Source organism: Polyodon spathula, chromosome 9, assembly GCF_017654505.1.
Source record: "Polyodon spathula isolate WHYD16114869_AA chromosome 9, ASM1765450v1, whole genome shotgun sequence".
In the NCBI taxonomy this organism is placed as follows: domain Eukaryota; kingdom Metazoa; phylum Chordata; class Actinopteri; order Acipenseriformes; family Polyodontidae; genus Polyodon; species Polyodon spathula.
Window position 1 is genome coordinate 16,213,374 of NC_054542.1, and position 23,741 is coordinate 16,237,114.

At 36.5% G+C, this 23,741-nt stretch overlaps 2 protein-coding genes across 2 annotated transcripts in view; one reads left to right on the forward strand and one right to left on the reverse strand.

Moving 5' to 3' along the window:
* The window catches only part of wdr4 (WD repeat domain 4), a 75,095-nt gene extending 67,026 nt beyond the window's left edge, over nucleotides 1–8,069 (reverse strand). The window contains exons 1-5 of the mRNA XM_041258760.1: nucleotides 7,918–8,069; nucleotides 3,410–3,484; nucleotides 2,557–2,703; nucleotides 1,556–1,712; nucleotides 1,293–1,405 (exon numbers count right to left, since the gene is read on the reverse strand). Coding sequence (XP_041114694.1) covers nucleotides 1,293–1,405; nucleotides 1,556–1,712; nucleotides 2,557–2,703; nucleotides 3,410–3,484; nucleotides 7,918–8,000 — 575 coding nt within the window. The 5' untranslated portion in view covers nucleotides 8,001–8,069. The remainder of the gene's footprint in view (nucleotides 1–1,292; nucleotides 1,406–1,555; nucleotides 1,713–2,556; nucleotides 2,704–3,409; nucleotides 3,485–7,917) is intronic.
* Nucleotides 8,070–8,907: 838 nt separating this feature from the next.
* smpd1 (sphingomyelin phosphodiesterase 1) overlaps nucleotides 8,908–23,741 on the forward strand; it is a 58,624-nt gene continuing 43,790 nt past the window's right edge. The window contains exon 1 of the mRNA XM_041258761.1: nucleotides 8,908–9,477. Coding sequence (XP_041114695.1) covers nucleotides 9,280–9,477 — 198 coding nt within the window. The 5' untranslated portion in view covers nucleotides 8,908–9,279. The remainder of the gene's footprint in view (nucleotides 9,478–23,741) is intronic.

Consider the following 23,741-nt stretch of genomic DNA (forward strand, 5'->3'; position numbering starts at 1 on the left):
CCCTTTTTGTGGATCGGTATTACGTTTGCAATTTTCCAGTCTGTCGGTACCACCCCTGCGTCAAGAGACTGCTGCATGATCTTGGTTAGCGGTTTGTAAATAACTTCTTTCATTTCTTTGAGTACTGTTGGGAGGATCTCATCTGGCCCTGGATATTTGTTTATTTTAAGAGCTCCTAGTCCTTTTAACACTTCTGCCTCGGTTATGCTAAAGTTATTTAAAACTGGATAGGAACTGGATGACATGTGGGGCATGTTGTCCGTATCCTCCTTTGTAAAATCTTGTGAAAAGTAATCATTTAATATTTGCTTTTTTTTTTTCTTCATCTATGGTTTTGCTTTTTGTTTCTCTTAGACATTTAACCTCCTCTTTGAATGTTCTCTTGCTGTTGTAATATTGGAAAAACATTTTGGAATTGGTTTTAGCCCCCTTAGCAATGTTCATTTCTATTTCTCTCTTGGCCTTTCTAACTTCTTTTTTGACTTGCATTTGCAATTCCGTGTACTCTTTCTGTGGATTTTTTTTTTGGTCCCTTTTAAATGCTCTGTAAAGTGTCTTTTTTGGCTGAATTTTTTTTAATTGATCTATTAAACCATTTTGGCAATTTAGTTTTACATTTAGATTTGTCTACTTTAGGGATGTAATTGTTTTGCGCCTCTAGTACTACATTTTTGAAAAACAGCCATCCTTTTTCTGTGGATGTTCTCTATTTTACTGCAACTACTTTTAGTCTCTGTTTCATACCTTCATAGTTTGCTTTTCTAAAATTGTAAACCTTAGCTTTAGTCATTACTTTTGAAGTATTTTTTAAAACCCCAAATGAGACAGTTCAGTAGGGAGGATTTACATGCTTGTGGAATTTAAAACTGAATTTAAAATTGTGGCAAAATGAAAATAAAAATGATAAACACACAAACAACCCAGAATAATATGCCTCTGACCATAAGGATTTAATTGTATAAGACAGAAAAGGAAAGAATGTACAAGTGCGCACGTACGAATTCCTAAACAGAGAAAACGGCCAGGAATTTTGGAAAGTAATTTCAGGGTACCTACATAAAACTCAAATAGCTAAAAATAAACACTGAAATGTAATAAAAAACACAGAAGCCCTGATCATAAAACTCAACACACAGTTGATGAGTCACTGTGATGTGTGTTAAAAAAATAAATAAATAAAGATTAGAAATCGACCACCTGAGAAATAGCAGCTAGTCAACCTACTGAAAATTAGTAGTCGTTCTAGTAATATAGTTTCTTATAGGTATAATTTACACACAAATTAAACTTACTCTGTGTGACCCAGGCAGAAGGACTCTATGTTGTATGGAGACTTCAAAATGCTGACACGAATCTTCTCATCTCTGTCTGCTGTTATAACATATTTGTCATCGTGGCTCAATGTCTGTGAAGAACAAGAAAATGTAAAGCAAACACCCAATGAAATTACGATTAAAAAAATACTTGCAGATATAATCCTCACAATATTTACATCCGGTGGGAAATACCTGAAAGTATTTTATTTCTTGTAAAACCAGTCAATGAAGGTCCTTACCACACCCAGTAGCATCGAGAGGTGGCCTAATTTGAGTTCTGCTGGTCTCTGAGGCTCCACAACCGAGAAGGAATAGACATCTCCTGATTTATCTGCCACCAGGATCTGGTCCTCTGACTGTGTTATTGTTAAAGCAGTGCATCTTCGAACTACATACCTGATTAAAATGAAGTTTGGTAAGTTGCACAATATGTCACCAAGGACCCCATAAAATTAATGGGGCACCTGACCACTTTCTGCTCAATTTATTTATTTATTCTTTAACTGTACATTTGACTCAGATGCTTTTAAAATGTGGTTCTGGACCATGGTTCTTTTCCATTTTCTAGCACATTTCATGAGAGGATAAGAATGCAAACATTAGGCCATAAACAATTATATGGTTTCAAGTAGCCAATTGATTGAATTACAACCTCTAGGGATTACATTTCATATACGCTGTGACACCCTCTTTCCTGTCTATCTTTAACTGTATTTAATGATTTTGCACTACTGTTAGGCATTATTTCAATAAGGATTTGTTTTGAAACACATTATCTCTGAATATACCTTAGTGGTTTGTAACAGGGTAGATTTATGTTTTAATTACAGTTGAACAGTGACAATTGCCGTTCTTCTGTTGAGTTTTCTTTTAAACATTTAAAAAATGTGCTCAAACCTTTGTAAAAAGAGTACAGTCACAATTTGTGAAGGTTAAGACAGGTATTGAATGTACAACAATGGTTTGTTAATTTTAGAAAATGAAAGAAATTTGTGTTTCCACAACACAAAATTGAAAACCTGTTCCAAGTAAATTAAATGCTTTTTTGGGGTTTAGACAACTGCAGCCTTTTATTACAAGTGAAACGAGTTATACTTGAAAACTAATACAAAATATTTACATTAAATTAAACCGGACCCCCTAATTTTGTGGCGTGCCCTCAGTTGTCAGAATCTGAGTTCAACTGGTTCCTACATTCAATCCCATGTGTACACATTGGTACCTCACAGGGGTTAATTACCTGATGCTAAGACATTCCCAAATAGGCTTGGTGCGGAATAAAATAAGACGCTTGTTGTCATCTGTGAGAGAAAAATATTGCCCTGAAGAGGAGAAGGTGAAAGCTAAAATCTTGTCACTTCCTTTTTCTTCTGTGCCTCCATCACCTCTATTATATATAAAAAAAAAAAAAGTTACAAAACACTTACAAAATACAACATGTTGCCAGTTGACTAAGAACACAACACAAACAAAACATGACCCTAAACCTATACAAAGCTAATCCAAAATCCTATTACTCATGGTCCAATATAAATATTCAACAAACTCAGCATACAACTATGTATAGCATTTATTTTTACTCTACATATACACTTCACATTTAGGCCACCCTGTAAATAAAAATCTGTAATTCAGTAATTACAGTAGGCGAACAGAATAGTGTATCAAGCAATGATACATTGCAAAAACAAACTAAATATTGTACCTATTTTTACTGTGCTAAAATGTTTGATTGTATAAGTTTAATTCAGAATTCACAAGTCAAATGTTTTAAATATGGTTGAGTTCCCCGTTTAAATGAATGGGGTTTTAGGAATACTGCATTTGTAGGTAGTAGGAATGGTATATGTCATATACATGTAGTGATTAACAGATATTAGAAGTTTACCCCAGTAAAATTGATACTACAGCAAACATTTTCATTTTACTAGGTTAAACGTTACTAGGTTAATATCATTTCTGCAAGCCAGGCTTTGAGGTTGTGCTCTGTGCCCACCATGTATTGAGATTTCTCACAAGTACACAGAAATAGCAATTCATATTGATAATGTCATTATTCATAATTGTTCAAAAAAGAAACAGTAGACCATTACCCTTTATTGTCATCATTCTCCTGAGACTTCTTTGAAGCAGTGTTGCAATCAAAGACAAATGACTTTCCACCTTCACTGAAATAGAAATTAAAATTGATAAATTACTAAACTAGTAAGAAAAATAACAGGTATCGGGGGTCTAAATTGGCAACAAAAAGGGCAAAGCCAAAATGGCCTTCAGTTCAAAACATTTGCAGAGGGGACCAACGCCACTAAACTTAGAGCAAGTAGCAGGCTTCTGAAAAATAGTGTTACACATGCCCACATGTTGCTACAACTGTTTAAATAACATACTTGTAATTCTTTTCATCGTTCACATCCCGTCAAACGAACAGCTTTGTGGTGGTGTCACAGACCAGGAAGAGACAGATTCAGTACTACGGGTATGAAGCGCTGAGGCGCATTTTAATAATAAATCAAAAGTTTAAACTATAAAACACAGATACCAAAAGCAAACAGCCTGTTGGCTGAAACAGGACAGACAGAGAGACAAACAAGTATCATGCTGGTCCAAATCTAGCAGAGTAGCAATTGTTTATATTTCTTTTAGGTTTCTTATATCTTTTTATTTGCGTTCCTCCTTTGAACAACCCAATCAAGACAGAGGTTACTGCTTCTTATGCAGCTGTGCCTGAGCTCAATGGCTTGTTAATCTTTCTTTTTTTCTCTTCTCTTGAGTGATAAGTTGTAAGTGACTCTGCAACTGATGCATAGTTCACACACCCTACTCTCGTATCATGTAAAGCGCTTTCTGTATATTTACTGTATACTTGTTTAAACATCCCCACACCCCTTTTCATAGCAACTTTTAGTTAGAAGGTTTGTATGATAACTCAAAAAAAGATCAAATGGCGACGTTACAGAAATGTTTGAATTAACGGTCGGTCCAGATGGTAGAGGACATTGGACTGCCATTATATGTTATTATTATTATTACTACTACTAGAAAGACTGCTTAAAATAGCATATTGTGCACAGAGATTTTAAAACGTACTTAACTTGCATTACAAAAAACAGGGTGCTCTTTTCAGCACCACAAGTGATGATTATTATTGTTTTTGCCTGGAAGCATAAAGATTTTAGGAAAACGATCATTCCTATTTGTATGTATTGTGTGGGGGGGGGGGGGGGGGGGGGGGGGGAGTAACACACTGATGCATGACTTAAGATGATCTGAGCAGTTTTAGCGCACCGTTCGGCCAGTTTTCTCTCAGTGCGGCAGCGTTTGTGTTAAAACACCTGGGTAAATGAGAGACAAATGAAGTATATTGAAAGCAAGGGGGTGGCTCATGCGTTAAGCAAATAACATCCCAGCATGCTTAGGGACAGGCCTGGTTGCCTATAATTATAGCTAGCATGGCTGCAAGAGGAGACCTCAGTGACTTTGAAAGAGGGGTGATGGTTGACCAAGTGACCAAGACAGCTCAACTTGCTGATGTTTCATGAGCAACGGTGTCTAAGGTGATGTCAGCATGGAACTCCGAGGGAAAGACACCATCAGTAAAGGGCAACAGTGGGCGGAAGTGCCTACACCATGATCGTGATATCCGTGCATTAATTCAAACTGCAAGGCAAAACAAGCGAGCAACTGCAGATCAATTGACTGCAAATTTGAACCTGGGGCGCGAGTAGCCAGTTTCATCAAAAATGGTCCACCGAGAACTCCAGAGCAGGATACCATAGTCGGGTTGCAGTGTACAAATATGGCAATGCACGTTTGCGAGTCCAGTGGTCCAAAGAGCACAGGCAATGGACTGCTGAGCAGTGAAGAAATCTGATATTGTCAGATGAATCATCCTTCACCATGTTCTTGACAAATGGACAAGTGCACTGATTAAGATTAAAATGGTTTTGCCCCCTGACGATGGGAACAGGAATGTAGAGATGGAAGTCCAGCTAACAAGATTTGAGAGCAGAAACTGACCCAAGACTGTCACAGCTACTGGAAGCAGGCTGATCTTTGGGAAACAAACTGAGCATTTGTGAAACTGCAACAACTATTGTAATGACTAATGTGTTTTAAAGAATATACTGCCAGTAGAAAATATTATTAGCATATGTGTAAGGCCTGTGTGGAGAAGTTAATTGCATTGAAGGTCAGACTGACCTGCTGAAAGTTCCAGACCTCCCTTATCAGGCAAAAGCATCTTTTTTAATTCGACTCAAGAATCTCAAAACATTCTGATCCAGCGAGAGCAGAATGGCAGAACCTATGGAGCACAGTTAATATGCTAGAAGCAATCGAACTAAATTTGACTATAGTAAGAAAAAACAAAAGTATTTAAATAAGAAACCTAATATAATAACATTAAGTAAATGTATGAGAAGTCCTAAGTTTAAATATTCAATGAATATTAATAATTAAATTAGCCTCTTGCCTTCTGCGTATATCAGTGAAGTAAAATAGAATTGCAGTTTATAAGAGATTGTTATATTGACACATCTGAATTAGAACTACATGTTATAAAATCATTAAGTATAAACTGTAACTAACAGTAAACTTACTAAAGGAATAAAACGAATGTTGTAACCTTGTGATCACCTGCTTGTTAGTACAGGCAGTGTTGAAAATGACTCATTGGTTTTGACCGATGAAGCAGGGATTTTTGATGGTCAGCGATTTTAAAAGCCATCCTCTCTGTATGAGCGATCTCGTTACTATCAACGAACGTTAATACCTTTATGATAACAAAAGATAGGAGTTTAACTTACAAATACTATATACAACAGAAATTAACTAGAACCTGGCAGAAAGTGATGGGAATGGCAAGCGTAGGACGTGTTAATATGTTAAGTTAGATATTGGTTTGAAACAATGAGTATTGAAAAATGCTGAAGATGGTGTTCCATATAATCAACCTTAATTTACAAAAAGCAAAGATTGTCTAAAAACCTCCTTTGACTGGATTTAGTATTAACAGTGAAGGTCAGACTTAGTTCAGTCACTATAAAAATATACCATTCGAGTATGTTAACAGTGGCCTGTATTCAGATCAAAGTGTTTCCAAAGTGCAGCCCACGAGGGCGTTTGGTGCTATTTTATTATTTTAAGAACAAAACTATTCAGCTTCAGTTACATCGGGAAAATGCTCTTTGTACAGTATTGTAGTTTTGGTGTTTAACTTGGATCTTTTGTTGGGGAAAGAACTACTGTAGTAACAGTACCCAACTACAGTTTAAAATTGTTACTGTTACATTTCTTTTTTGTACAGTGTTTCTGAATAAGACTACGTACAGTAGCTACTAGGATGTTAAGTAGCAATCGTACGTAATTGCATAAAAAGCGCCAATGTAATGGCAGATAGTTTAAATAATTAATGCTGCACTTTAAATGGAAATGTGTGATTATTTTGTTGTATTCAGAAAGAAAAAACAAAAACAAAGTAAAATACAGTAATGTCTTATTTCTGCACATTTACTATAGAAATAGCTCTAAATGTCCACACCATGGAGCAATTTACATAATTTGTTTAATTCAAATTTTGCACATCTCAAACTATTTGTATGGTCCCCAGAGATTTGAATTAAGCAGAGGTGACTGTACATACATTCAGCTCTTAGTAAAGTGGTTAGTTGTACAAGTCAAGATGCATTCTGCCACACTACTGAAGAATAACCCACAAAAGAGTTTAATTGGTATAGTCTGAAGAGTATCTATTTCGGTATTATCCTCTTTAAGTGTTGTGACCAGGACAATGCAAGATGTGACAGCATGATATTGGTTCTCAAATCTAAGCCTGTTGTGGCACCAAGGCACAGGATAAAACAATTACATTTGAAAGCTGCTGGTGTTGCAGTGGCAGTAATATACATTCCTAATTTAAATACAAAAATGTATAGGAAATAAAAAAAAGGTATGATTTGGGACATATCTGCAACCACCCCATCCCATGCAACCTCCGGAAATTGACCCTCCATCACCAAAACTTTGGAACCCCTGGTCTAGATGTAAATAACTAAACCTTCCGCGAAAGCTTAAATTACTTCATAATTGATCAATAGAGTAAAAACTTATCATACACGGTATACGTTAACCCCAAGGCACTATATATTTATCAGAGAAGAACAAGAGGGCAGACGTGGACGCGGAGTAAAACTAGACCATTTTTTTACAGAGAGTTAGAAATGCAGGAATAGCTTGCCAGGTAAAGTAGTAGGATCGAAAACACTGGGAACTTTTTTTTTTTTTTTTTTTTTTAACTGACTAGATTATGTGCTTTTAAACTAGTTTAACGATGTGCTAGCAGGCGACGAGCCTTGATGGGCCGAATGTCCTTTGCGTTCTCAGACTTTGTTTTATGATAACTCAGATAGCTCTTCAATTGCATGTACTTGAATCCAGATATTCGGTTCTGAATCCCCAAACTCTGATTATATGACTGAGTTAACACTTGACACAAATACATGCATGTTCCTTTTCGTGACCTGGCTAGACAGTGCAAGGTGACATATCTTAAACAGTTAAACATCCATAAATATCAGCGTGTACTGTGTTTATTTCATCTAACCTGTTTTCCTCGGTGTTAATTGCTATGAACTTGCTCCCGCTGCTCCAAACCAACAGCTCCTTGTGGATCCCCAGTAGCGCCATGTCTTCTCAAACTATACTCACGTGCGTGACCACCTGCCGTAAACTACAACGTCTCGCGTTACTGACGTCATCATTTTTACGTTAACAGTCTGTCAGCATACAAGGAGAATCAGATTTCTAAAAAAAATACCGTATAATCTTGAAAAAAGTCGCATCTATCTACTAAAATAATCAGATGGGCTTGTGGGTTGTAGGCTGACCATACGTTCTGGAATGACCGGACGTCAGGACCGTCGCCTTTTCCCACCATCTGTCCCGGTGTCCCAACAGTCTCCCCTAAAACTTAAAAGTGTGTAGGATAGCACTTCCTGCGTCAGATAGCAGTCTTTACATAAACAATTGTAAATCATGTTAAATACGGTTCCACTAAATATTTTCTATATAGGTTACTGTATTAAAATTATACAAAATATTAGAAATTAAGGGTGAAAATCGCAACACATCCGGTTTAAAATGTATTTGAAAATTGCCACGAATTGGTCGTGCAGCAGTCAGAGGTTGTTGTTTTTGTTAGTTTAATGTGAAACGGTAACGGTAATAAAAGCACGGTATTCGAGGAAGTCAAAACATTAAAAAAAAAAAAAAAAAAAAAAAAAAAAAAACTTTGCATTGTTTAAAAGTATTCTTAATCCTGTGTCCCATTTTTGAGTTTAAAAGGTTTTTTTAATCCTATGTCATACAACGCTGCTTTAAAGTAATGCAGGTATATAAACATCGTATCATAGCCCCGTGCCTTGCATTGTACTCATCTCTGCAGACACACGGGTTTATCAAACCAAAGGGCTAATGACTCTGTGCCTATTTGCTTGAATATACGGTAAAGATCGGGGGTGGGGAGCCCAGCACCTGACCTGTTTGCTTAAATAAAATCACATGATATATATGACGAGTGTTAAACAACAACAAATAGCTGTGGAGATAGTATAGTTTTTTTTTTTAATATGCATATTTACTTATTAATTTAGTTTTTATAATGTATTTGATCCGAAAATAATGTTCTTCGTTTAATTTATGTTTTAATCGATACTAATTCGGTTCGTGTAAGTTCGTATGTTTTGAACTGAGCTAACGTACATATTTCCTGTTTTAACATTACTTGACTCAGAAGCAGTGGAATCAAAGTACAGTTAGCGACAGTGTATTTTATGTACAAACGATAAGAGGACAAAGGGAAGAAACGATTACACCAACATCCAGTTTGGATGCAGGGGCAAAAATACAATTTAATAGAAGGGCACTAGCGAGAAGACGTGTTAGTTTGAATTAGTGTGCCGAGGTTATGCACATATCGACAGTGCTGTGTGTGGTGTTTCTTCAACACCAGTTGGTGACGGGGTTTCCTGTACCGGGGAGCGATCATGGCCACCTTATTGAGATCGGAGACGCAGTGACCAGTTTGAGGGCTCAGTTTGGCAGGAGAAACCTGACGTGTTCTCTGTGCAAAACTGTCTTCACTGCCATCGACATCGCGCTGCAGGTAAGCAAAAGTGCTTATTCCCAATGCCTCTTGTCTCACACAGTAATGATTGGTTATCACCATGAGCAGACATGGGACACATTGTGGACACTGTTATCTAGTTACTACTAGTTAATGGTGTCTAGATACATTTGTTAATTGCACTGTATTACATAAAAGCACTTTTTATGCAAAAGTAAATTCAATGCACACGTTTCTGGGAACACGTTATAGTTGAATTTGAAACTCTGCCGCACTTGATTTCTTTTCTTAAACTCTGCATGCGTAGGGTTTTTTTTTTTTTTTTTTTGTAAATAAAATGTAACAGGGCCTACCCATAACCACGGTCATACTTTAGATTTAGTCATATCTCTAGGACTAAAAATTATCACGTCCCCAACTATCGACCCTGCATTATCAGATCATTTCTTAATTTCATTTGAGGCTGTATTGCTATATTGGAAGATTTCCTTCTTTAAAAACCGCCTTAGTGAAACCTTAAGAAATCGAATCTGATAGTTCAGTTCTAAGTAATTTTAAACATATTTCAAACCTTCCTTTTTTTTATCAAAGGTACTAGAAAAAGTCGTTTTTAAACAAATATAGTTTCATTGGAAATAATAAAATCTTCGAGAAATTTCAATCTGGATTTCGCACTAACCATAGCACTGAGACTGCACTTGTCAAAGTGGTAAATGATCTACGTATAAGTACAGCGTTTATGTGTACTTATCCTTTTAGATCTGAGTGCGGCTTTTGATACCATGGATAACAAGATTTTAATTAATCGTCTTAGAGAATGGGTGGGTGGGCCTTTCTGGTAGTGTCCTAAAATGGTTCATATCCATTTAATGAATAGACAGTATTTTGTTGCCTTAGGAGAATCTACATCTGGACTAGCTAATATTACACGTGGTTCCACAGGGCTCCGTTCTTGCTCCCATGTTATTTTCTTTATACATGCTGCCAGTCTGAGAGGTTATTTGTAAACATGAATGGACTATCTCCACAATATCTAAGTGATATGCTAATTCCTTATCGGCCTGAATGCACTCTGAGATCTGCAAATGCTGGCCTTTTATGTATTCCGAGGGTGAATGGTAAAAGGATGGGAGAGACTGCGTTCTGTTTTAATGCCCCCACACTCTGGAACTCCTTACCTCCTTTTATCAGAGAGTCATCTTCAATTGCATTTTTCAAATCTCAATTAAAAACATACCTTTTTAATATAGCTTTTCCATAACATTTTTATGTTTTATTCTGAATTCTACTGTACTTCAGTTTTTAACTCTTTTCTTACTGTTTATTATTGTATTGTTGTATTTTTTCTGTATGTAAAGTGCTTTGAATTGTATAGTACATGAATTGCGCTATATAAATAAAGGTTTATTATTATTTTTATTATTATTATTATTATTATTATTATTATTATGTTAACGGGGTTCTTGGGGTGTAGGAATGAGTCCTAAAAAGGTAAAGAGAAAGAAATGGTTAAATGCAACACAACGATCGTCGGTAAAGCCTTGTGTGGATTTTATGGGAAAGGGGCATGTGGCAAGATAATGTCACGGCCCAAGCTGTTACCAGCAGGAATTAGAGACACAGAGACAGAAGCTGCAGTTTAAAGAGCAAAGGACAAATTTATTAACAAACAGAAAACAAATAAACAGGGCACAAGGGCCAAAAGATACAAACAAATTGTTAAACAGATGTAGGCTGAGCATTCATCTCTGGGCTTTTCTATAGAGGTTGGCCCCAAAGCTGGCAGCAGCATTGGGCAATCCGGCAGTGGCGATGCTGGCAGTGGCGACACTGGTAGTAGCGTGGGCCATTCTGACAGGGGCAGCGCCGAGCACTCCGGACGTGCAGCTGGCTTTTGCTGTGCTCCCCTCAGCAGCAAGTGTAGTGACTGTTGCGGTTGGCCTTCCGAGTCTGGAGCCGGTGACAGCTCCTCCCCCATTGGCTCTGGAGATGGTGGCAGCTTCTCTCCCTCTGGCAGTGGAGATGGCAATGGCTCCTACCTCCCTGGCTCTGGAGACAGCAACGGCTCCTCCCTCTCTGGCTGTGGAGATAGCAATGGCTCCTCCCTGTCTGGCTTTGGAAACAGCAACGTCTCCCTCTCTGGCTCTGGAAACAGCAACGGCTCCTCCCTCTCTGGTTCTGGAGAGCAACGTCTCCTCCCTCTCTGGCTCTGGAAATAGCAATGGCTCCTCCCTCTCTGGCTCTGGAAACAGACTGCATTGGCCAATCCTTTGCTTGCCTCCGGGAGCGGCTGATCCTCCTTTTCTTCATTTTGCGGGAAGGTCGTTCATCCTTGGGCACTTGAGCGGTTAGCTTCTCCTCCTGATGTTGGAAGGGACAGCATAGCACCAAGAGCCCAAATTCCCCGCAGGCGAGGCACCAACTTTGGCTATCGGGGCAGGTTGGAGGAGGGCGTCTAATCCTCATCCCATCGGGTTTGGAAGGAAGTGGGGCATGCCTTGCACTATCTGGCGGGCGGCTGGGACTGGACCGTGAGGCGACTCCACCTCTTGTCTTGCGAATGCCTTCATAATTGCGTCATTCACAGTTGGTCTTCCTAGGGGCACACGTCTTGGAGGTTCCCCCTTCTTCACAGGCTCCACACCCCAATTCCTTTTGCATGGTGTGTTTTTTTTTTTTTTTTTTTTGTAGTTTTTTGGTTTTTTTCAGGACATGAACGTAAGGTCATGAAGGGCAAGTTAACGTTGCCTTTGTTGGCCGTGAAAATTCAAGGTCACCAAGGCAGTTCTGGAGGCAGAAAGGTAAAATATAAATCCAAGGCAATTTCATACTCTTTCATAAAACAACAAAAAATAAATAGGCATGTTGTTCTTTCTTTTTTATTCTAAGCTTGAATGTAACTGTTTTTTGTACTCCTGTGCCGGACTAATTAAAATTAGGTGCTGTGTTTAGTGTACCTGTGTATCTTGCACACATTTTATTCATCTACACTGCTAGCTGAAACTACAGCTTGAATCAACTCCATCTCCCTACACTACATGCAATCTATAGTGACAGCGGAGACCTCGCAGGAAAGTTTGGGACTGACGACTTCATAACAACTACAGCACAGGCGCGACAAGGGCAGAGTGCTTGGAAGCATTCTGCAACCGCCCAGATTTGGGGATCAATTGAGGAGAGAACTAAACTTTTACGATTATCAAGCAATTTATTATAATAAATGTGGAATCTGCAATGCATACTATGGCGTGCAGCTCATGCAAAATGTATATAATTGTTGATCCATCACGATTTTCGAAAGTCTTTTATTGTCAGAAATGTTCTCTACTTGGAGAAAAGATCCTCGAGCAGGTTCAGAAGCATTTAAACTAGAAAGGAAGGGGGAAGAAATCAACAAAAAAACAGAAGGGAGACCGCATCAAAACAAGAACAACAACTCAGGTAAGACAACCATTAAATGTATTTATCTAAATGCTAGAAGTATCAGAAACAAAATTCTAGAACTTGAAGCTACTGCACTAACAGGTAACTATGATGTGATAGGTGTTACAGAAACGTGGTTGTCTGAGAGTGATGGGGACAAATATAATATTTGTGGGTATACACTGTATAGGAAAGAGGCAGGACAGAAGAGGAGGAGGGGTAGCGCTATACATAAGAAACAGTCTTGAAGCCCAGATGTTAAACCTGGACAAAGAAAATAAAACAGAATCAATATGGGTCAGAATAACAGACAAAAATTCAAAGGGCATAATAATAGGAGCATGCTATAGACCGCCATATTCAGACAGTGAGCAAAATAATCTGTTATACAATGACATTAGAAATGCGTGTAGCAAAGGAGACCTCATACTAATGGGGGATTTCAACTTCCCCCAAATAAAATGGGAAAACTCGATGGGTAGCATAAAGGATGAAATAGAAATGGTGGAAATGACAAATGACTGCTTCCTAACACAATTTGTCAAGGCACCGACTAGAGGGGAGGCATGCCTTGATTTAGTCTATTCAAATAACGAAGATAGAATAACTAAAACAGAGGTCAGAGAACCACTAGCAAACACTCATTTGAAGTGTTTTTTAAAACCCCAAAAGTAATGACTAAAGCTAAGGTTTACAATTTTAGAAAAGCAAACTGTGAAGGTATGAAACAGAGGCTAACAGAAGTAGATTGGAGTAAAATAGAGAAAACACCCACAGAAGAAGGATAGTTGTTCTTCAAAAATGTAGTACTAGAGGCGCAAAACAATTCCATCCCTAAAGTAGACAAATCTAAATGTAAAACTAAATTGCCAAAATGGTTTAATAGATCAATTAAAAAAAATATTCAGCGAAAAAAAGGCACTTTACAGAGCATTAAAAAAGAACCAAAAAGAAAGTACGCAGAAAGAGTACACAGAACTGCAAACGCAAGTCAAAAAGGAAGTTAGAAAGGCCAAGAGAGAAATAGAAATGAACACCGCTAAGGGAGCTAAAACCAATTCCAAAATGTTTTTCCAATATTACAACAGCAAGCGAACATTCAAAGAGGAGATTAAATGTTTAAGAGATACAAATGGCAAAATCTTAGATGAAGAAGAAAAAAAAAATAGCAAATATATTAAATGATTACTTTTCACAAGTTTTTACAAAGGAAGATACTGACAACATGCCCCACATGTCATCCAGTTCCTATCCAGTTTTAAATAACTTTAGCATAACTGAGGCAGAAGTGTTAAAGGGACTAGGAGCTCTTAAAATAAACAAATCCCCTGGGCCGGATGAGATCCTCCCAGTAGTACTCAAAGAAATGAAAGAAGTAATTTACAAACCGCTAACCAAGATCATGCAGCAGTCTCTTGACACAGGGGTGGTACCGACAGACTGGAAAATTGCTAACGTAATACCGATCCACAAAAAGGGAAACAAAACTGAACCAGGTAACTACAGACCAGTAAGTCTGACTTCTATTATATGCAAACTTATGGAAACTATAATAAGATCCAAAATGGAAAATTACCTATATGGTAACAGGGTCCTGGGAGACAGTCAACATGGTTTTAGGAAAGGGAGATCGTGTCTAACTAATTTGCTTGATTTTTTTTTTTGAGGATGCAACATCGATAATGGATAATTGCAAAGCATATGACATGGTTTATTTAGATTTCCAGAAAGCTTTTGACAAAGTCCCGCACAAAAGATGAATTCTCAAACTGAACACAGTGGGGATTCATGGAAACACATGTACCTGGATTAGGGAGTGGTTAACAGGTAGAAAACAGAAAGTACTGATTAAAGGAGAAACCTCAGAATGGAGTGTGGTAACCAGTAGAGTACCACAGGGATCAGTATTAGGTCCTCTGCTATTCCTAATCTACATTAATGATTTAGATTCTGGTATAGTAAGCAAACTTGTTAAATTTGCAGACGACACAAAAGTAGGAGGAGTGGCAAACACTGTTGCAGCAGCAAAGGTCATTCAAAATGACCTAGACAAGATTCAGAACTGGGCAGACACATGGCAAATGACATTTAATAGAGAAAAGTGTAACGTACTGCATGCAGGAAATAAAAATGTACATTATAAATATCATATGGGAGATACTGAAATTGGAGAAGGAATCTATGAAAAAGACCTAGGAGTTTTTGTTGACTCAGAAATGTCTTCATCTAGACAATGTGGGGAAGCTATAAAAAAAGGCTAACAAGATGCTCGGATACATTGTGAAAAGTGTTGAATTTAAATCAAGGGAAGTAATGTTAAAACTGTACAATGCACTAGTAAGACCTCATCTTGAATATTGTGTGCAGTTCTGGTCACCTTGCTATAAAAAAGATATTGCTGCTCTAAAAGAGTGCAAAGAAGAGCGACCAGAATTATTCCGGGCTTAAAAGGCATGTCATATGCAAGACAGGCTAAAAGAATTTAATCTGTTCAGTCTTGAACAAAGAAGACTACGTGGCTACCATAATCAAGCATTCAAAATTCTAAAAAGTATTGACAGTGTCGACTCAAGGGACTTTTTCAGCCTGAAAAAAGAAACAAGGACCAGGGGTCACAAATGGAGATTAGACAAAGGGGCATTCAGAACAGAAAATAGGAGGCACTTTTTTACATAGAGAATTGTGAGGGTCTGGAATCAACTCCCCAGTAATGTTGTTGAAGCTGACACCCTGGGATCCTTCAAGAAACTGCTTGATAAGATTTTGGGATCAATAAGCTACTAACAACCAAACGAGCAAGAACTTTCTAATAAACTTTCTAAAATAAACTTTCTTATGTTCTTAAATTAGTACAGAAAGTCACTGAACTTGAAAATCAAATCGTAACATCAGAGAGATATGTACAAGTGAGCAGTTTATAGAAAACAGTGTTCATGAAAAAGCAACATCTGGTTAATTTCAGATATTGTAGGTGAGACCTCTAACTTATTGGTCTCAAATGCTCATAAGGAATCAATGTGGATGTTTTATTGGTAGGCGACTCAATAATTCGCTATGTTGATTGTGATTTCACTCTAAAGATCCATTGAACAGGTCTGTAACCTGTCTTCCGGGAGCAAAAATTCAGGACATTGATATTAGAAAACACAAACTGCTAATGTAACAGAGTTAAAAATTAGCTGCTTAGAAATGTGACTTTCACCAAAATTATTCCAGTTGGTGTTCTGTGGTGGGAAAATTACAATGTAGCTACTGCTATGATTGTTTAGGGTTTCCATGCTCAGGTTTAGATGCTATTATTTAGGTATAATATAATAATAATGTATTATGTACTGGTAGGGGGTCAAAAGAGCTACTTCCTTGTAGTGACACCTGGGCAACGTCTCTGACGGCAAAAAGCTCTTCAAATCGAACTTACCATGCAATGCTTAAGCAAAGCAATGTTGGGCTTGGTTAGTACTTGGATGGGAGACCACCTGGGAATACTGAGTGCTGTAGACTGCATGTTAAGCTCATATGATATATATATATATATATATATATATATATATATATATATATATATATATATATATATATATATATATATATATATATATATGTACTGGTTGTTATTGTAGATACTTCCTCTTTCTTGCTGCAGGGCAAGCGGACCCTATAAGGGATGAAAAGATACAGACTACTAGCTAGAAAGAGGAAGTTCTCTTTATTTAGCAACCGCAAGCTGCATCAGTGACATTTCTCAGAAACGTCACCAACTTAGTTAGAATAGGTCAAATTTTAGGATGCTTGCAATTTAGATAAGTTGTTATTGTTGCTTATCATTGGTCTCATCTTAATCTTCCAAGTTGCTGCTATCCAACATATACTGAGTTAAGCTTCTGTGATTGGCCCGCAATAACTGTAGGTTACAAGGTATATATTATGTTTACTGGCTCTGTGCAGTCAGAACATTGCTCAGTTTCCTAACACTTTTGTGTGTTGAATGTGTTCTTAGGTTTGCAAACCTTCGCTTATAAACTTTGTTTGATTAGTTTGATCTGCAGTACAGGCTGCAGTAATAACGGTTTGCTGTGGCTGGAGGCGCGTGAATCAATCTCTCCGTAAACAAAATATTTCTGACATGAATTTTTATTATTTACTTAAACAGTTTTCAAAAATAAAACAAGATAGTTACTTGTAATCTGAGATTTATTGCTGATTATAATTAAATATTGATTACATTTTTTTTTATTAAATGTCTACTCCATTGTTAGGCCGTGTGTGTGTGTGTGTGTGTGTGTGTGTGTGTGTATGTATATATATATATATATATATATATATATATATATATATATATATATAATTTCTAATTTCTAATTACTGCCAGTAAAATGGGTTATACAATGAGAAATATAAAAATCAAAATTTATATTTCAGTTGTCATGGATCTTTAACTACTATTATCTTAGATTGATGATAATATAATCTGTATTTTATTTAAGAAACAGGTATGTCCTCCCAGAAACATGTATTGTCAAGTATTTGTCATGTGCCATACAAAGGTATGTCATTTTGTATGTTTTTATTTTGTTTTCCGTAAGAGGTCTTCCACTGATATATTATTGTAAGTTACATTAACCAGAGCATATTAAAAGTTTATTTGTATTTTGTTAATGAAATCTATAAATAAGGAAAAAAATATATATGATCACGGCCATTTGATACTATATTGTTATATGTATTAACATGTGAGCAGAAATAACGGTTTGCTGTGGCTGGAGTTACACTAAACCAGGGGTGGCCAATCCTGGTCCTGGAGGGCCGGTGTCCTGCCTGGTTTTTGTTCCAACTGTACACTATATTATTGGAACTGGATGACATGTGGGACATGTTGTCCGTATCCTCCTTTGTAAAAAGTTGTGAAAGTAATCATTTAATGTATTTGCTATTTTTCTTCATCTATGATTTTGCCATTTGTATCTCTTAGACATTTAACCTCCTCTTTGCTGTTGTAATATTGGAAAAAACATTTTGGAATTGGTTTTAGCCCCCTTAGCAATGTTCATTTCTATTTCTCTCTTGGCCTTTCTAACTTCTTTTTTGACTTGCGTTTGCAGTTCCGTGTACTCTTTCTGTGTACTTTCCTTTTGGTCCATTTTTAACGCTCTGTAAAGTGCCTTTTTTCGCTGAATTTTTTTTTAATTGATCTGTTAAACCATTTTGTCAATTTAGTTTTACATTTAGATTTGTCTACTTTAGGGATGTAATTGTTTTGAGACTCTAGTACTACATTTTTGAAGAACAACCATCCATTTTCTGTGGGTGTTTTCTCTATTTTACTCCAATCTACTTCTGTTAGTCTCTGTTTCATACCTTCATAGTTTGCTTTTCTAAACTTGTAAACCTTAGCTTTAGTCATTACTTTTGGGGTTTTAAAAAACACTTCAAATGAGACAATGTTGTGGTCTCAGTTTGCTAGTGGTTCTCTGACCTGTTTTAGTTATTCTGTCTTCGTTATTTGAAAAGACTAAATCAATGCATGCCTCCCCTCTAGTCGGTGCCTTGACAAATTGTGTTAGGAAGCAGTCATTTGTCATTTCCACCATTTCAGTTTCATCTGTCGTGCTCCCCACCGTGTTTTCCTATTTTATATGGGGGAAGTTGAAATCTCCCATTAGTATGGCTTCTCCTTTGGTACACGCATTTCTTATGTCACTGTATAACAGATTATTTTGCTCACCGTCTGAATCTGGCAGTCTATAGCATGCCCCTATTATTATGCTTCTAAACTGCTCTGCACTTTTCCACGCCTGTACTTCTCCCACGCTGTTGCTTCCACTCTTGTCACTGGTGGGTTGATGCTATTGATCTAGCTAGTGTTCGAAATATTTAGTTAAGAAGATACTCGCCATGGTTTAATGATGCCACGCGAAAACTTAAACAGGATGGTTGAAAATGAGAGAGTAGATGGAGAGGTACTAAGCTACATGTACATTATCTTATATGGAAGGACCACCAAGTAAAGTATAGTGAGGCTTTGGTAGTAGCCAGATCAACATACTACTCAAACTTAATTGAAACTAACAAAGATAATCCTAGATATATTTTTTTCTATTTTGAATAAACTAGTTAATCCTCTGTGTAATCCTTCGTCATGGACTATTTCCATAGTAAAATTATAAACATCATAAATCAAATTGATGATGAAAGACTTAACCCCAGTAGAACCTACCAGACCTATTCTGGTTACTTTTGATTCCTTCTTTCTGGTGATCTTGAATGATATAGTTATGCATATTAAACCACCTACCTGTATTCTTGATCCTATTCCAACTAAATTATTGAAAGAAATATTTTGTTCTCTTAATACCTATATTCTTCATTTTATTAATGGTTCACTATCATCTGGGCTAGTTCTATCGGCTCTTAAGGTAGCTGTCATAAAGCCAGTGATCAAGAAACATAACTTGGATCCAACAATTCTACATAATTGTAGGCCTATTTCAATCTTCCTTTTGTTGCAAAGATAATAGAAAGGATAGTTGCAAATCAGCTGCATCAATTTTTGATACAAACAACATCTATGAAAAATGTCAGTCTGGTTTGACATGCACATAGTACTGAGACAGCTCTTGTTAGAGTATTAAATAATATATTAATTGGCACTGACTGGTTATTCATCAGTTTTAATGTTGTTATATCGAAGTGCTACTTTTGATATCTTAATCGCCTGCAAAATTTTGTGGGTTTATCTGGAGTTGTTTTATCCAGGTTCAAGTCTTATCTTTCTGATAGGTCTCAATTTGTTTTAATTGGGAATGGATAATCTGCATTGTTTAAATTAGTTTGTGGTGTTCCACAGGGCTCTATTGTAGGTACTTTTTATTATTTTCCATTTATACGCTCCCTCTGGGTGATATTATTATAAGCAAACATGGAGTAAATTTCAATTTTTATGCAGATGACACCAAGCTGTATTTATCTGTAAAACCTAGGGATGCCTCTTTTGGGACCAATATAGCATCTTGTCTTACTGACATTAAAGGCTGGATGTCTCAGAATTTCTTAATGTTGATTGCAGAAAAAGTTTTGTTAGTGGGTTCATCAAACCAGCTAGATAAGCCTGAATCATTTGGCCTGGATTTCAGCAGATTATCTTCTGAACCTGCACTAGAAATGAAAAATTTAGGTGTGAAATGCTACTGCTAGAATCTTGACTAAAACCAGAAAAAGGGAACATATCACCCCAGTGTTGGCTTCTTTGCATTGGCTTCCTGTAAATTTCAGAGTTGATTTTAAAATACTGTTATTAACTTATGGCACTAAACAATTTGGCACCAACCTGTTTAGGAGAACTGCTTCATATTTTTATATATATATATATATATATATATATATATATATATATATATATATATATATATATATATATATATATATTATATTTATTTATATTTATTTTATTTAGTTTATTACTGGTGTTTATATTTTATATTTTTTAAACTTTTTTCATCTGACATGGTTTTATTTTTGTAAATGTGACTGTTTTTGCCCTGTAAAGTGCTTTGAGATACACCTGTATGAAGGGTGCTATAAAAATACATTTTTGATTAGATTTTATATTATGTTGATGAAATGTTAATTCAAATAAACAAAAATAAGTGTTTTCTGAGCGGTTGACACAGTAATTGTTACAAAAGTTAAATATCGGTCACTTTCCCATTGTAAATATAAAATTGTATAAAAATATCCAGTCTGTCACCCTGTTAACAAGAGCTACATAAAGTGCTTGTCTCTATCCTGTAATTAAGTATTTTTTAAAACCTCTCTGCCATGTGTTTAAAAAAAAAAAAAAAGTAAAAGCCACCCAGTTAAATAGTTACCTGAAACGCAGGAAGAAAACAGTGCCAAAAATAATTTAGCAATATTAATAATCATTAATCAACAGCATAAAGTTTGTGTTTTTCTTTTTTAGAAATATCAACAGCAATTTGACTCTGAGAACATTTTCTTATAAAATATTATATTATTTCATGTCTGACATTAGTTGACATCGGATCCAGTTGGACATTTGCGTCGACATTTCATTCACCGCTTAGAGTTTGCAGAGTTTGAAGTCAGTGCGACTTTGTTAAAGCCTATATGTTTGCAACATTGCAGCCACGAAAACCAAAGAAAGAACATAAAAATGTATCAGTGTAACAACCAAGAGTTCAGTGTGCTTTCTTTGTTAAATTGGTAACCTGTCGGGCAGTTAAAGGATCAAAACATAAACAAAATACTAAATAATACAGAAATTCTAAAGCCATTGCAAAGTAAGGAAAGTACGGAACTAAATAGAACCAACTACTTGATCGGATTTGATTCGGGAGAGCTGTTCTTTCAGAAACACGTGCAAAGAGAATTCGGGCTGCCTTTCGTCAGTCTTGCAAGTTTACCTTGTTTCTGTGTAAGCTGTGGGACAGGGAGGAGTTGATTGGTGCCTGGTTTTGGACCAGCTTTCTTAGTCCGGCTTTTACCCATTCACAATACATTGGTTGTTTGGCACTGTGCTTTTGCGCTTACAGGCAACAAAGGTAATCTACACTCTATTTGTATTATACTGTATCTGTTAAAAAAAAGTTATTCGTCCCGGGTGGCTGTGGGCAGTTGACGAACTGCCTGGGCAGATGCAGAAATTGCATAAAATTCTAAGCTAATTCGCCCTCTGCCCACCGCAGCTGTGTACTTTGCGAACTGCCCGGGCATTTTGGCAACTGCCCGGTTTCGGCATCGGTCCATAACACATGTAACAAGTTGTCTGTTGGTGAAGTGAATGTTTAATCGGTACATTTTTAAATGCTAAAAATAGTATTCTAAGAAATTGAGATTTTCACAGAGAATTTTATATTATTACACGGCACTGATTCTAATTCATGGAAATTGTGAAATCCATGCTCACCATGAAAAATACAGCTTTAGTGGTACAACAGCACAAATAAGCAATGTCAGTGAAGGGAAAGTTAAAGATACATTTTCAGGCAAAGTGGTTGAAGATTTACCCATGGCTGGAGTTTAATAAAAATAGTGGTCAAATGAGTTGTTCGGTCTGCAGTGTATCTGCGCAACTACAGTTTGCTAACTGCTGTAACCTGTCAACCTGTACAAACAATGCGGCTTTGAAAAGAAAAGAAAAAAAAAAAAACAACCTGAAATAAAAACTTCATCAGGCATTGGAGAGGACTGTGTATCACAATGATGAACAGCTGGATGTACATAATGTTAGATGTTTACATTTAAGAGACTATATGTAGTTTCACAGTTCTTGAAATTTACAGTTACAGAGGATTTACAGTTTTGTTATGGTGCATTGGTGGACATTCAGGAAAGAAAGGTGTGCTTTTTTAAAGCGCACACATTCTAACCCCTTTTGTGAAAGCACATGTTTTACTAGTTTAAAAGCAGAACTACATAAGGTACTGAAGGTATTGCACAAAAATAAACGAAAACAGAAATTGGTCCACTTCTCTATGTTTTATTTAATTTGCTATTATGTTATCTATCCTATTCGTTTCATAACTTGCTTGTTTCTTTTTTTTTATGTGTGTTTTTGGTGTAAGGATTTGAGTGAATAAGTATCTGCCTATTTGTGTAATTCATTTTTAGCTTTTATGTTTTGTGGGAAATACCACAGAATTACGAAATAGCAACGGTCATTTAAATATCTGTATAAATTAGCAATGTATATACACTGAAGACATGGAAGGAGTCTGTGTATTGCACCATTGCATTTTAAAGTATTGCAATTGTAAGCATAGTGTACCATATATATGATCATATAGGATCGGACTGCACTCTAATAAAAAGGGAACAAATCTACTCAAAGGATCCTCAAGGAGGTTCAGAAGCATTTAAACTGGAAAGGAAGGGGGGAGAAATCAACAAAAAAACAGATGGGAGACTACATCAAAATAAGGGCAACAACTCAGTTAAGATAGCTATTAATAAATGTATTTATCTAAATGCTAGAAGTCTCAAAAACAACATGTTAAAATTTGAAGCTACTGCACTATCGAGCAGTTACGATTGATATTACAGAAACTTGGCTATCTAAGAGTGTGGCAGAGTGTCTCACCCCTTTATGTTTATTAGTGTTTTTTGTTGTATGTAGTGTGTTAATGTTGGTGTTTATGTATAAAATACACAGGATATAAATATAGGTTACGAGCACAAGTGTTTTAAAATGTATATTTGTATTTAGGCACAAGGATTGCACAGCACTTCATGTGCAGGTAAATTAATATGTGAGCCCCGGGAATTGCACTTTTATTAATTCACGTGTGGTTGTACAGAGACTCCAATTGGATGATTGATTAGCAATCGAGTCTCAGTACAGCTGCATAAAAGCTGCATGTTTTCACGCACTCAGGGTTGTGTGTTCGTGAATGGAGAATGGGAGGGAGAGAGGAGTTTTTGGATTAAAAATAACAATTGGTACAGTGTGCTGGAAGTGCCAGCACGGTACTTGTTCGTCCACTGTCTTGTTTAATGTTGTCCTTTTTGTTTACCTTTTTATTTTGGCCGCAAGTGCTGTGTCCTGTTTTGGTGTGCTGTTTTTGTTTTAAATCATTTGTTTATTATTATTATTATTATTATTATTATTATTATTATTATTATTATTATTATTATTATTAAATAAAACACTGAGTGCAGTCTTTGCGTCTTAAGTTTTCAACTGTCATTCCTCACTGTTTGGAGTCTGCATTTCTGGTCTGACGTCACCCCTGCAAAGCCATCCTGTTCACAGAGAGTGATGGAGACAAATGTAATATTAGTATGTATACAATGTATAGGAAAGACAGGCAGGACAGAAGAGGTTGACGGATAGCGCTATACATCATAAATAGTCTTGAAGCCCA